This window comes from Sus scrofa, chromosome 2, assembly GCF_054392235.1.
Source record: "Sus scrofa isolate SSC_HxYL_T2T_F1_AM1 chromosome 2, Sscrofa_HxYL_maternal_Yorkshire_Landrace_v2.0, whole genome shotgun sequence".
NCBI lineage: Eukaryota > Metazoa > Chordata > Mammalia > Artiodactyla > Suidae > Sus > Sus scrofa.
The window spans coordinates 151,504,998-151,520,274 of record NC_139384.1 but is presented as its reverse complement, the minus strand read 5'-3'; the positions used below and the strand labels follow the sequence as shown (position 1 = coordinate 151,520,274).

Here is a 15,277-nt window from a genome sequence, read left to right as displayed (position 1 = left end):
GAATTAAGGGGGCCTTAGCTGCCAGCATTTGAACATCTGTGTTGACCATTTGAGGCCTTACTCTCCATTTCATATGTATAGTTTTTTTTTTAAAATAAATATCTTTGGTTTGTAATTATAGAAGTAATGGGTGTGAGTTTTAAACATCAAACAGTATAGCGACATACCAAGTAAGACGCAAAAGGCTCTTATTGTCTCCTTTTGTCAATTGTTAGTACCTCTCCTTAGTATGTTCCCTTAAACCCCTCAAGATAGTGTGGAACCTTCTGGACTTTTAAAAAAATTCATATACAAACGTGCCATATACACACAACATACGGTGTGTTCATTTCACCCTGTCACCTCTTGTACTGGTTCCGAGAGTGGCCTTGTGAAAGGTGTTGGCAGGGCCCGGGAGGGAGGGCTGGAGGGGCTCCGTGGAGAAGGGGGTCCTGCACCGGCCGTCTTCTGTCTGCTTGCCCGGCGCTGCGCTCTGATGGGTTTTCCTGTCTCTGAAGGAACTTGCACTGACGCACCCGGAGGAGAGCAGCACCAAAGAAACGGCGAGAAAGGGAAGCACAGCAGAGGAGGAGCTGGAGCCTGAGGTCCTGGAGGTGTTCCACCCGACTCATGAGTGGCAGGCTCTTCACCCAGGTACCAAGTTCAGCCCCGTCCCCGGGAAACATAACCTGAATTCAAACCGTGTGTGTCCTTGGACCCCACAGGGCTGCTGTGAAGGAGCAGCCACCCTCTGGCCTGCGGGAGGGGAAGAGTGTGGTGGCTGCTGCTGTGGGGCTGAGGGACCCTCATTTTCCAGCTGAACAGAGATTGTGGTATCTGAGTTGCCTGGAAGGAAGGCAGGTGGTGGGTGGCCAAGATTTCTGAGCAAGTGATTGAAAACTTTCTTGCCTTGTACTTCTGAAGCAGCGACATGTGCCTCACTCTGCAGATGCTATTTTGGGCTCTGGCTGCTGGGCTCAGTGCTGCCGAAGACTGTTGTTGGGAGAGTCCTGAGCTCCCGTGTGGGGCAGGAGTGTTCCGCTGTTAAAGGAACCTGTGCCAAGACACAGGGTCTGATCCTGGCCTGGTGTTTAAATGGAGCATCCTCAGAAGGAACACCTTTCTATAACCCTTTTATGGGCTTGGGCCCAAGCTTAACATAATAATAAAAAGCCGGCAGCTGTGGTGGTTGCCATATTCAGATACAGTGCTCGGGGCTTCATGTATAGAATCTGTTCATTCTTCACAATAGTAGGAACTATTCCTGTCTTTATTTTGGGATGAAGACACTGAGGCTTGGAGAGGTTAGGTGACTTGACCTATGTCCTTCAGCCAACCTGTCCTATGTCACTGACCCTCGAGTCTGGACCCACTTTGCTCCCACTTGTCTTTCTAGTCCTGGCCACCCTTGGCTGGTGGCCCGCTGTGGTGGCACTTGGGCTTGTTCTCAGGAGTAGGCTATTTGCCTTTTCCACTGTAGCAAGGTGGATGGCAAGCCCGAGGAGTTTCAGCAGCTCCTTGCTGCTGTTCGTCACCATGTCCTCATTGCCCCCACTGCTGCTATGCCAGCAGGGGCAGCATTTGCTGTGCCAGTCACCTTTTTGGTATCTGTATCGTTCCTACTGGGCTTGCGTGTGGGTCATTGCTGCCACCGAAGAGTGTTGAGTCACCAAGCAAGCCAAGTAGGTGCTACCGGTGTTGGGTAGAGGGAGGTTTTAGGGACAGAGATACTGGGTTCAGCAGATCCAACCTCTGGCTGCCCTCTCACACCTTCCCTGAGAGCTGAGCACTCCCGGGTCTTTAAGGGCTAAAACTAGAAGAGCTCTCAGGGGGCGGGGAGTAGCAGACACGGGCTGTATCCACTGGCTTATGTGATTAAAAGTGTTTGAACCACTTTCAACCAGGCAAGGAAGTGGCTAGAGCAGATAAAGGGCAGTGTCCTGTCATTCCCACTGCTGTCCTCTCTTCCTGTGGTCCCTTCAAGGCCCTGGTCCACACTGTAGAACAAGCCTGAACGTTCTGGCCCAGGCCCTTGCCCAGCCTCTGGACGGTGGCGGTACTGGTTAAGCAGAAGAGCCTCTCTCTGTATCTTTGGGGAAGGAGGACCAGAGCCTGCATGACTAGGGCAGGCTGAGGGCTCTGAGCATTCCCGGAGAGCTAGTGTACTGATTTTCACATTTTTCTCAAGAGCCCCTTATAAATTCTTCTTCCCCAAATTCCCTTGAAGCTGCCCCAAGGCTGGTATGTTGTGCCTTAGCACAGACACTCAGGCCCCCAGCTCTGGGGGCAAAGCAGATCTGGGCCCAGTCGGGCTTGCCCCATCCCAAGAGTATTCTCACCTACACTCATCCTCAGAGCAGGGGAGGGCCAGTGAGAGGCCTGTTGTGGCCTCAGGGTTTGATGGAGGGTGATTCAGAGTCTGGCACTGTGGAGTCAGACCCGTGGAGGCAGACAGACTCTCTTAGGTCCTGGGAGCGGGGTCTGAGTGTTCGGTGTGTATATTGAGAAGGTTTTGTATGTGCGTCTGTGGGCAGGAAATTCATCTCTCAGTGGTCTGTGTGGATAGCTGACACTTGCCTGTCATCAGAGAGTATTTAATTCACCGCCTTCCCAGTGCTGCCTGGGAACTGGCATGACAGCTACTGAAAGGTTAAAAGGAGGGGAGCCAGTCCTGGGACCTGTTTGACGGGTAGATAAATGAGGAGGTGATGTCATTTGTGGCAAAGAGCACAGACTTGAACATAGCCAGTCTCAGGTTCAAATCCTAGCTTTGGTACTTAGGGGATCTTGGGTAAGTCACTGAGTCCTCCTGCTCCTCGGTTCCCCTGTTGGTGACATGGTGGAAGTGTCCTGCCCCGTCTGCTGCAGAGGCTGTTGTGAGGATTCCCAGTGTGAGGAGTCCCTCGATACACAGCGGCTGGGATTTTCAGCGCCGTCCTCTCCATTCAGGCCGCCCCTTCAACCCGATTGCGGTATCGGATGCCAGTGAGGGTGCCAAGTGCCTCCCTGTCCTCTCTGGCTTTGGATGAGCAAGGGAGCCTGTGGTGCTAAGGAGAACATTCCCTGGTCATGGAATGTTCTCCCTCTCTCCCTCCAGAGAGATTTTTGGTAAGAGAGCAGAATGGGTTAGCACAGCATCTCCTGCCTGCGGGCTGGGGACATGGCACAGGAAGGTGGCAGAGTCTCTTGGGGACTTTGAAGAGAGTGGCCAAAGAGCTGGTTTATGTTGGCAGTTAGTGACTCCTCCGGTCTCTGCAGGGAGGGCCTCATCTCTGCTGACTTTTGGTTTCCAAGGAGGAGACACTGGGCTACTTGGTCTGGGCTCATTTTTTTAAACTAAAAAATGTTTTGAAATGATTTATTTTTAAAGTTAGCGTATCGTTGACTTATGGTGTTAGTTTCAGGTGTAGAGCTAAGCGAATCAGTTGTACACATACATAGAGCCATTCTGGTAGAGATTGTTTCCCCACATGCGGTCCTAACCCACTGCGTCGCAGGAGAACTCCTCAGTATCTGTTTTACACAGTAGTGTGTCTGTGTTAATCGCAAACTCCTAATTTATCCCTCCCCACCTTGTTTCCCCTTTGGTAACCAAGAGTTTGATTTTGAAATATGCGAGTCTGTTTTCCGTTTCATAAATAAGTTCTTTGGTCTGGGCTCATTTGAAGGCACTTTGTGGCGACTGCCTCTGTGGCCTGGCACACACCAGGGGACCAACCCGTAACTCCATGGGCCTTGCTACCAGGCCTGGTGGGCAATGGGCCCCAGCCACTCAGCCCTGGAGCAGCTGCAGAGCACACTCCTGAAGTCTCCCTGCCTCTGGTACTCCTGTCAGCATCCTCACTGCAAGTCGCTTGTTCCTGGAAGTGATTTTCCTGTCTCTCTCTCTTTCTCTCTCGCTCTCTTCTGGTTTATTTTGGGATCTGTCATACCTTACGGAGGCACAGCAAGCATTTGAGTGTGGATTCAGCATCAGCTGTTCACAAGTAAGCAGAGGAAAGCTGTTTGCTGGCGGGTCCTGTGGTCTCTGGGCAGGAAACTCAGGAATTTATCCTGGGGCTGTGGACCCCTGAACTGCAGGCATTGTGCCTTTGCACTTGTTAATACGGAAAACTGGTCCAGCCAGATACAGTGGGGCTGCTGCTCCCTGGGCATTTTCTGAGATCTTCCTTTGTGCCAGACACTGTACTGGGAGCCAGAGACAGATAATAGCTCCCATTTACGGAACATTGACTGTGCCAGGCATCTTTTGAGGGCAGGTGCTATAACTCCCCTCATTTTTTATAGCCAAAGCTGAGTCTCAGAGAAAAGTGACTTAGTCAACCAACCAATAGGTGGTAGAGTGAGAATTCAGATCTAACTTTGTCTGGCCCTAAACTTGAGCTCCTAACCACTGTGCCACACAGTCTCTCTGGGCAGCAGATGGGACATGACCCCTGCCTTCCTGCAGCCTAGAGTCTCACAGAGGACACAGAGAGAAAAAGGCGTCCGGGTGTTTGGGATGTCGTGGCGGAAGTGTCCTGTGCTCAGTCAGGGCACGAAGGAGGGGGCGGGTAAGGGGAGCCTGGGCCCAGGGCCTTCTCTCTATCCCCGAGATCTGGGTGAAGCTCGTCAAATTTTGCAATGATAAACCTCCAGACCCACCTTCAGCTCTCTCTTTGAGCTGTGTGGCCTTGGTAAGGTTGATTAGAATCTCTGAACCTTAGTTTCCTCGTCTGAAAATGGGAATGAAAATAGATATTTCACAGAGATGGTGTGAGACTAAAACAATATTAACATATATAAAATGTTTCACACAGGGCCTGGCACATAGGAAATATGCAGTAAACGGCTAGAGTTGTCATTTTAAAAATACTCCCTTGCTGCTGCATCCCTTTCCTTGGAGACCTGAAGGGAAGGTGGAGGCTATGAGGCCATCTGAGTAAAGGCCCCTTTTGTTCTGCCCATTACCCGCTGCTGCATGTGGGCCTCGTGTAGACCCAGACTTGGGGTTCTGACTGACCTGAGGTGACTTCCAGGCCCTGAAATCCTGTGTGAGAGCCTCTGGAATCTTGGCATTAACACAAAGAGCCCACTTGATGGGAGCACGCAGGAAGCCTGTGCAGGAACACGTTCATGAGAGGGGGTTAAAAAAAAATCCACATCATCAACAACTGAGGAAAGCAATCCAAGAATTATAGAGCACCAGCCATCTGGTCAGATCGTTTCAGATCTGCACAAGCAATAGGAGGGAATTGAATTTTAAAAACCTCATTTATGGTAGCCCAGCTACTCTGTTTTAAGGGAGGAGTCTGATTCTCCGCAGCCCTGGACATCTGTCTGAAGGGGCTCCTGCCTCAAGTCGGGGTGACTCTGCAGGATTGTCTCTTGGAGGCCTTTGGCCCCTTGCAGCTTAGAAGAGACTGTGTGTTCCTTCAGTCCTCAGACACCAGCTGGGTATCCAGCAATTCAATGCAGTCCTGACTCGATCTCCCTGGAGTTAGTGTTAGAGCCCCCAGTCAGAGGGCTCAGTCCCACGGCCTCTGCTCCAGATGCTCGGCGCAAGTCCCTCAAGTCCCTGGACTTGTGACTGACCAGCTGTAAACTGGAGATTCCCACAGTTGCCTCCTCAGGTTTGGCAATTTGCTGGGACAGCTCACAGAACTGAGGGAAACACTTGACTTACGCTTACTGGTTTATTATAAAGGATGCAACTCAGAATAGCCAAATGGAAGAGATGCATTAAAGGTATGGGGCTTGGGGCACAGAGCTTTCATGCCCTCTCTGAGCAGGCTGCCCTCCCAGTACTTGGTGCATTCACCAATCTGAAGCCCTTGGAAGCTCGGAGGGGCTCTTGTGGGGGTTCTGTGACTTGGGCACAATTGATTAAGTCAGTGGCCATTGGAGATTGGAAGTCGATCTCCAGCACCCCTCCCCTCCCTGAAGTGGGACTGAACGTTCCAACCCTCTAATCAAGGCTTGGTCACTCTGGTGACCTGCCCCCAATCCTGAAGTTATCTACACCCCCCTCACCCAGTCTTTTCAGGAACCAGGGATAAAGACCAGATCCATCCATCCACCATCCATCCATGTCTCTCTCTCTCTCTCTGTGTATGTATTTAACCACAGGCTATAATTGAGGTGGGACTAAGGGGCAAAGGTCCCAGTGCCTTCTGCCACCCACCCATCTTTGTTATGGTCGGGAGGGATCTTCCTTAGGGGTTGTCGCATTCTCCAGGATGGTCCACAGGAGTATGACCTGCCTCTGTCCCATCCTTCACACACAGGCACATGAGCAGTGGGTGGAGAGCAGGAGGACTGGTTAAGGGCAGTTCATACCTCAGCTCCTCCGGCTCAGGAGAGTGGAGCAGTTGGAGCTTCCTGGCTGCTACCCGGAGGTTATGGCCTGAGGGAGGGCAATAGCAAGGGGACTCTGTTGGATGATCTCTCACCGTGGTTCAAGAGCAGTGCTGGAAAGATGGAGCAGGGACTGGTTAGAGGAAACTGCATGCTTTTTATTTTTTGTTTTTTTAAAGTATAGTGATTTACAATGTTATGCCAATTTCTGCTATACAGCAAAGTGACTCTCATATATGTATATATATTATATATATAATATATATATATTCTTTTTTTATATTATTTTACATCATGGTTTGTCCCAAGAGATCAGATATTCAGATATAGTTTCCTGTGCTATATTGTTTACCCATTCTAAATAGAATAGTTCGCATCTCCTAACCCCACACACCCAGTCCATCCCACTCCTTCTCCCTTCCCTTTGGCATCCACAAATCTGTTCTCTGTTTCTGAGTCTGTTTCTGTTTTGTAGATATGTTTATTTGTACCATATTTTATTTTCATTTTTTAACGTTTTATTGAAGTATGGTTGATTTAAAATGTTGTGATAATTTCTGCTGTATGACAGAGTGATTCACTTATACATGTACACACATCCATTCTTTTTCTGATTCTTTTCTCATGTAGATTATCATAGAATAATGGGTAGATCTCCCTGTGCTATACAGCAGGTCCCCATTGGCCAGTCATTCCATGTGTCACATGTGTGTATGCTAATCCCAAACTCCCAGTCTACCCCCTGATTTGTGCCTTATTTTATTTTATTTTATTTTACTTTATTTATTTTGCCTTTTCTAGGGCTGCACCCAAAGCATATGGAGGTTCCCAGGCTAGGGGTCCAATCAGAGCTGTAGCTGCCGGCCTATGCCACAGCCACAGCAACGCAGGATCTGAGCCACATTTGTGATTTACACCACGGCTTATGGCAGTGCCGGATCCCCAACCCACTGAGCGAGGCCAGGAATCGAACCCATAACCTCATGGTTCCTAGTCGCATTCATCAACTACTGAGCCGTGGCAGGAACTCCTTTTTTCTTTTTCTTTTTTTTTTTCTATATTTTAGATTCCATATATAAATAAGTGATACTATGTGGTATTTGTCTTTCTCTTTCTGACTTAACTTCATTTAGTATGATAATCTCCAGTTGTATCCATGTTTCTGTAAATTGCATTCTTTCATTCCCTTTAATGGTTGAGTAGTATTCCACTGTATGTATGTACCACATCTTCTTAATCCATTCATCTGTCAGTGGACATTTAGCTTGTTTCCATGTCTTGGCTCTTGTGAAGAGAGCTGCTGTGAACCTGTGGTGCATGTATCTTTTTTTGAATTATAGTTTTGTCTGGATATGGGCCCAGTAGGGGGACTGCTGGGTCATGTGGTAGTTGTATATTTAGTTTTCTGAGGAAGCTCTATGTTGTTTTCCACAGTGGTTGTACATTTCCATCAACAGTTGAGGAGGGTTCTCTTTTCTCCACACCCTTTCCAGCATTTATTAGGAATGATGACCATTTTGACCAGTGTGAGGTGGTAATTCATTGTAATTCTGATTTGCATTTCTCTCATAATTAGTGATGTTGAGCATCTTTTCATGTGCCTACTGGCCATCTGTATGTCTTCTTTGGAGAAATTTCTTATTAGGTTTTCTGCCCATTTTTAGATTGGGTTGTTTGGGGTTTTTTTTATAGTAATTGTTGAGTCATATGAGTTGTTTGTATATTTTGGAGGTTAAGCCCTTGGCAGTTGGGGGTGTGATTTTAAAAGTTACTGTTTTTTTAAATATTCCTTTTGTAATATTTCATTGTTAGTGTATAGAAATGCAGTCAATTTCTGAATGTTAATCTTGTATCCTGTCATTTTGCTGATCAAATTGAGTAGTTTTTGTGTGGAGTCCTTTGGGTTTTCAATACATAGTATCATTTCTCCCCCATACAGTGACAGTTTTATTTCTCTTCTAATTTGGATACCTTGTATTTCTTCTTCTTCTTCTTTTTTTTTTTTGTCTGATTGCTGTGGCTAGGACTTCCAATACTATGTTGAACAAAAGTGATGAGTGTGGGCACCCTTCTTTGTTCCAGATTTTAGTGGGAGGGCTTTCATTTTTTCTCTGAGTATCATATTAGCTGTGGGTTTTTCGTAAGTAGCTTTTATTATATTGAGATATGTTCCCTTTATGCCCACTTTGGTAAGAGTGGATGTTGAATTTTGTCAAATGCTTTTTTTGCATCTATTAAGATGATTGGAGTTCCCGTGGGCTCAGCGGTTAGCGAACCTAACATCCATGAAGACATGGGTTCAATCCCTGGCCTTGCTCAGTGGGTTAAGGATCTGGTGCTGCCGTGAACTGTGGTGTAGGTCGCAGATGGCTCAAATTCCGAGTTGCTGTGGCTCTGGTGTAGGCTGGCAGCTGCAGCTCCGACTGGACTCCTAGCCTGGGAAACTCCATATGCCGCACATGTGGCCCTAAGAAGACACACACACACAAAAAGATTATCATGTGGTTTTTGACTTTTGTTAATATGCTGTATTATTACATTGATTTGCATATGTTGAACCATCCTGTGAACTTGGGGTGAATCCCACTTGGTTGTGGCATATATATATTTTTTCTTTTTTCTTTTCGGCTGCACCAGCAGTGTATGGAAGTTCCTGGGACAGGGATGGAATCTGAGCTGGAGCTGTGACCTACACCAGAGCTGTAGCAATGCTGGATCCTTAACGCACTGCACTGGGCTGGGGTTTGAACTGGCACCTCCACAGAGACATGCCAGATCATTAACCCACTCTGCCACAGGGGGAGCTCTGTTTATGATCTTTTTTATGTTTTGTTGGATTTGGTTTGCTAAAATTTTGTTCAAAATTTTTGTATATTTATTCATCAAAGTTACTGGCCTAGAATTTTCTTTTTTGGTAATATTTAGTCGTTTTTGTCTGGTTTTGTATTAGAGTGATTGTGGTTTCATAGAATGTCTTAGGGAGTGTTCCTTCTTCAGTCTTTTGGAAGAGTTTAAGAAATTGCATGGTTTTTGTGTGGTGTGGTGGTAGTCTTCTCTTGAACATGAGTTGCTAACAACTTTTCAGAATGAGGTGTTCAACAGAGCTTATTTCTGGGGCTACTTCCTTCTTTTTTTTTGTTTTTTTTTTTTGTTTTTAGAGCCGCACCTGTGGCACATGGAGGTTCCTAGGCTAGGGGTCTAATCGGAGCTACAGCTGCCGGCCTACGCCAGAGCCGCAGCAACACCAGATCCTTGGCCCACCGAGCGAGGCCAGGGATTGAACCTGCAACTTCATGGTTCTTAGTCAGATTCATTTCCGCTGCGCCACGACGGGAACTCCTGGGGCTACTTCCTTCCCTCTTTGAAACTCTCCAGTCTTCTGGGGCTTCCTGTTCCTCTCTCACCTGTACTTGTGGTCCACCTCCCCCATCACTGCTACCTCCCCAGCCTTTGTCCAGTGTTCTCCACTCCGAGCATCTCCTTCACTCTGTGTCAGTACGAGTTTTTCAGGGATGCTGCTCCGCGCATAACAGGATGAGAGGCCTCTTGAGGCAGAGAGGAGCATTGTCAGAGGCTCCAAATTCCCCTACACCGGGAGGGAAAAGGATAGGGGGCTGGAATACATGAAAGCCCCAGAAGGTTCCATAAGGACAGTCTAGCGCTCTTTATTACAGAGAAACCTCATTTTCCCTGTGTGAACTTCTCCCAGGATGGCTGACCACTGCCCCTCAGGAGCCAAATTTCACAAGCTGGTCTCGTCTCCCTCCTCTCCCTGGAGGAGCAGGTGGAAACCAGAGCAGGAGAGCCTGTGACCTCCATGGTAGCCACTGCCAAGGCTGAGGGCACTTTGAGACTAGCTAGCTGAGGGCTATGCTGGCACCAGAGCATCTCTGCCCAGGCTTTGGGCTTCAGTACCTGGAGAGGGCAGGCCAGGGGCCAGTTTGCAGCCTGTGGGCTTGGATGGTGATAAAGAGCAGCTGTCGGCCGTCCGCTTTCTAACCACCGTTGATGTGCCCGGTGCTCCCCTAGGCCCTTATCCCCCTCTTCCTCTCCTTCCTCCATCCGCCTGTTCTCTCTGAGGTTTAGCAGAGTATTTGAGCATTGCAAGCCTGAGCTCTCCGAGACTGGGACCTCTGAACTGGCTGAAATAAAAAACAGACTGCAGTAGAGATAATGGAAACTTGTGACAGAAACCAGTCTCAGCCTCATACCCAGGCCTTGGCTTTCATTCGGAGAATCTGTGTAGCTCTGACTTCCGTTCTTGCTCTAATACTGCCCTCACTGTCCTGGCCAAGACTCTTCGGCTGTCTCCAATGTTGGGATTAAACAGGGCAGGGAACAGCTCTCAAGGACTGGCCTGGGGCTGGAATGAGAGGCCCTCTTCCAGAGCTTGTTCCAGTCTTAGGGCTGTCACAGTCCTGGAGGAAGGAAGTGATCAGTCGCTTAAGAGGAGATACCATTTGAGGCGGGAAGCGCGGGTGAGGGCGGGGCCGACATGGACAGGGACCCGAGGCCAGAAGCAGGATGGGTAGAGAGTGACTGCATGGTGCTGGGGGCAGCATCCTCTGTCAGGACGAGGGGTGGTGGACAGAAGGAGAGCTGAAAAGAGTAGATGTACGCATGCGAAAGGGATCCCGGAGAGACAGCAGGGAGTGAGGGCTTGAGGCCAGATCTTAATTCCCTGCTCCGGAGTGAGACCTGGGCAGCCTAGGTGAGAACCAGGAGTCCTAGCCGCTAGCCCCCCTAGAGGCTAGGGGCTAAAAGCAGAGTTGCCCTCCCCCACCCCCGAAAGCAGGAATGTTTCCAAGAGGCAAAAACGATTCACACAGGGATAGAGTTTGTTACTGCGCGTACAGCACGGGTGCGAGAGGGGCAGCGAGGCAGTTCGGAGGCCTCCTCGGAGAGCAGTGCGGCGGGCGCCGCTTGGCGGAATGGCGCCAAAGTGTTGATTTCAGTCACTTGTTTGGGGCAGTTCTTTTGGGTCTTTGTTTTCCTCTGGCCAGTTGTCTTGCTTTGTGTCTCACACCCGATTGAACCCAGGGACCTCCCCCCAAGCGCGTGCGTCTCTTTAGTCCAGGGGCCTCCTCCCTTTTTGACCCCAAGGAGTCTTTCTGGGCATGTGGATTTGGGGTCGCCCTGACTCCGAGGATGGGAAGCATGTGACCTTTTGACCCTTTGCCTAGACAGGGCTTAGTCCTGCTCTACCCCGTCAGCTGCCCTCGCGTAAGGTGTCCACAAAGCCCAGGTATTTACCTGGTTCCTGTTGTTATCTCTGTCTTGGAAGTACGAGCCGGGGGCTTGTTGTAAATGTTTATCCTGAAGTCTGCTTATCTCCTGCCTCTAGAAGTATGAACAAAATGAAAAAATAAAAATACAGACGTATAAACAGGGGGCTGGTTGTAAATGTAGGAACCCATCTATCTCCTGCCTCCCAAGTGTGTAGTTTTGTCCATTCGGGGGCTGTGCTCTGAATGGGAGTTGAGGAAATGAAGAGGATGATAGAAACTCCGGGTTTGAGGGGTTTGACAACAGGTGGAAGAAGAGAACCAAAACAGTAACTTCAGAGATAGCCGCGCCAAAGACTGTGTTGATTTCTTGTTAAATTAGTTGAACTCCTGCAGTGTTTCGGGTTTAGTGCTTGATGTTGAGATAGGCGTGGTGGACATTGACCGAGGCTTGCCTGCCTGGGTTTATGGTGTGGGAAGACCCCAAACAGAAATATGACTCTGTGAGAATACAGAGGCGTGGCCCCGAAGGAACATCTTCCCGAGGCAGCGTCGCTGAAGCTGAATGGAGAGAGCTTTCGTGTGTGTTGGAAGCAGATGAAGGAGGAGGCACTGTTGACAGAGGTTTGAAATCCCAGAGAGATCACTGATGAGGCCAAGTTGTTTAGGTGGCAGATGGAACGTCTTGGCCTCGGGAATATGATGAGCCTTGGAAATTAGTTTCATGGGCTAGAAAACGAGGAGACGTGGGGGAGATGTGGAGGGAAGTTGTTCAAACTGCCATTAGACAGTTTTGGTCCCCTGAGTCGAGACAAGGATGGGGATGATAAAAGAGAACCGCTCGGCTGGGTGCTTATGGCTGGGTGCTTATGGCTGGGTGCTTACGGAGTGGGGATGTTAAGGAAGAGCCACTGGAAGGAAGCTGCTTAAACAGTCCAGAGCTCAGGACTGAGCATTGCCTCGAGTCTGGGCCCAGAAGACACCTGTCAGCCTGGCTTTGTGCTGTGCCAGGACCCATGGGTTTGGTGACTTTCCAGAGCAGAGTGAGCCCTGGATAGTGGGTAGTGGTGTGAGGAATGATAGGCAGATCATTACGGAGATTGTTGGGTTGTCTTTGGGATTAACAAGGGAGACTTTGTCCATCGGGGCCATGGGACAAGCTGGTGAGCTTTATTGGAAGCTACTCTGAGCCCGCCCTAACCTCCTCGCTGCAGAAGCAGGCATTATCAAGACTCTTGGAGACCCTTGGTGCAGTGTTCAGGGTCAGAATTGGGGTGGCACCCCACTAGCTACTGGTTTTCTAGACAGGCCTGAAAAGCACCTGAATGAACCAGAGCTTGTGTACAGTGGGCTCTGTAAGCCTTTTGTTCCTTGTGTTCAGGCTGATTGTACTTCCCTTCATGTTGGGGTTTTGTTACTTTTCATAAACTAATAGGTGTTGGTCTTGCCTTAATTCCCGTAATATATTGATTTGAGACAGAGATTGAGCTGTATTTTAATTTCTTTAGTTCTCAGAATAGTCTGTTGATGGTTTGTATAATGCAGTTGATTGAAAGGAGAGAACCATTTTCTTGGATTAAAGAATTTTCAGATTTTGGAGTTCCCGTCTTAGCACAGTGGAAACGACTCCTATTAGGAACAATGAGGTTGCAGGTTCCATCCCTGGGCTTGCATGGGTCAAGAATCCGGCATTGCTGTGAGCTGTGGTATAGGTTGCAGATGCAGCTCTGATCTGACATGGCTGTGGTGTAGGCTGGCAGCTACAGCTTCACTTCAACCCCTAGCCTAGGAACCTCCCTATGCTGTGGGTGCGCCCCCCCCCAAAAAAAAAGAGTTTTCAGATTTGATTACCTGTGGCCATAATTAATTTATCTGGGTAGAGGTGAGTTTTTATGGAATAGTGATACGGTATTTTTGTCAAGTTTATTTTTGTCTGGGGGGAAAAGAAAACTACGCTATCCCTTACCCCAAGCATCCCTCTAAATGTTGCATAAACACATGTTATTAACCTCCATTCTTTCATCCTGGTTTTGCCAAGCGAGGCTTTGGGCAGAGAGCAAGGAGGTTGTCTAGTACCTCATGGCCAAGAATGGCTGAGGACCCAGGAACTCTAGTCTGGTTATTGGCAAAGGGAGGAGAACTGCATCTTCAGGGAACACCGCTTGTCCTCGGCGCTTCGTGTACGTCATTAAAGGGAGGCCTCAAGCCTCCCCACAATCGAGTGTTGCCTCTTCTCTTAGTCTCTTTTGCAGCCTGTGTTTGGTCAGTGAAGGGTCCTCAGGTCCCATTGTTCTTCTCAGGATTTTCTTTCATTCTTCTGAAAATAGAAACTGTAGGATCATTGCTTACAAGTAGTGCTATTTCAGGTCTCTATGGGGAAAAAAATTATGTGAATTTTGGAGGCTGTTGACACTGAGAGGGAAAATGATTTACGAGGATGCAGACTTATTTAAGCTACCCTCTCTTTATTTCCTAGGTTAGATCTTTCGGATCTGAGGGGTGGATCCAGATGTTCCATAAATACATTGGATAAGTAGCCCTGTGTGCAGTGTGATTGGAGGGCTATTAACTGGCTTTAGATTCTCACTGGGTTACATTGCAGATGGAGAGGCTGGAGGAATTGTTCCTTAAAGACCTTTAGCCTTTCAACCTTCAGTATTTGATCGAAATAGCTAGCTGAGGGCGCCTTGGAGCTAGATGTCAAGTGGTAGATTTCAGAGGGGAGGGAGGAGCTCTTTCTTGCACCAAGCCGGTGCTAATAAGAGCAGCCAGATGAAATGTTTGATTTACCGGAGCCTATCTAAGTGATGGCAGTGGGCGATGCCCTTGGGGGCGGGGAGGTGAAGAGACGTGGGGAGGAGTCAGAGAAAGACAAACAAAGGAAGGAAGTCTTCTCACCAACTTACTTCCTTAGGTGTATCTGTCAAAGTCTTGGTTTGATTGTGACTCAGAATATTTGAACAGAATACTCTCTTTTTTTTCCGCCGTCCTCCCTTTTCATGCTCTCGGCCCGTCTCCCTGCCTCCCTCACTGCCCGCCTTCTTACCTTCTTTCTCCCCTGCTAACAGCCTCTACCTGCAGCTGAGTAGTGTATGGCGGGGGTGGATAGACATGGGGGGGTGTAGTTGGGGGAATATTTTCTTAATTATGCTGGCATCAAAGAAATGACTTCCAAGCCAATCCTTTCAGCCTCGCATTGTGCTGATCCGTCAGCACAAGAGGAAGAACACATTAGCATTGCCAGAGAGGGGATTTGGGAAAAATCAAGTCTGTGGAACTGAGTGAACTAAAGTCATCCTGAACAACAAACCCTGGAGTGTAGCTGGAGCTGTTCCCAGCCTGACTCGTACAGCCTGGTTCTTGACACCCTGCCCTGTGCCACACGAATGGGTCGTGCCGCAGCTTTACCGAAGACCCTGATGCTCTAGAGAAAGTGTCAGCTTGTGTTGCTCGTCATTGGATATCCCTGGGCATGATGGGGAAAAGCAGCATCCCCAAGGTTTCTTTTACATCCTCTGACCGCGACATCTCCACGTACTTGGAAAAGCCTTTGAAAAGAGTCCTCTTGGGTTGAGGAGACCAACATGCTGATGTTTCCTCTTTGCCTGGTCCTGGGCTGGGCTGAGGTCTCAGGACAACAGTGGCCTCCTCTTGTCCTTAGGCCAGGAAGGTGCTTCTGATCAAGGTGCTTCTGTAGAGGCAGCACTTAGATGTGGAAGTGGATAGTTTGTCTCTCT

The 15,277-nt window shown here is 48.7% G+C and overlaps 2 protein-coding genes across 5 annotated transcripts in view; one reads left to right on the top strand and one right to left on the bottom strand.

Moving 5' to 3' along the window:
• Positions 1-15,277, top strand: part of SIL1 (SIL1 nucleotide exchange factor) — a 231,019-nt gene that overhangs the window by 62,799 nt on the left and 152,943 nt on the right. For all 4 annotated transcript variants that reach the window (XM_021084842.2, XM_021084846.2, XM_085014772.1 and 1 more), the window contains one exon: positions 498-633. In XM_021084842.2, the coding sequence (XP_020940501.2) occupies positions 498-633 (136 nt within the window). The remainder of the gene's footprint in view (positions 1-497; positions 634-15,277) is intronic.
• The window catches only part of PSD2 (pleckstrin and Sec7 domain containing 2), a 684,196-nt gene that overhangs the window by 603,712 nt on the left and 65,207 nt on the right, over positions 1-15,277 (bottom strand). The window lies entirely within an intron of this gene.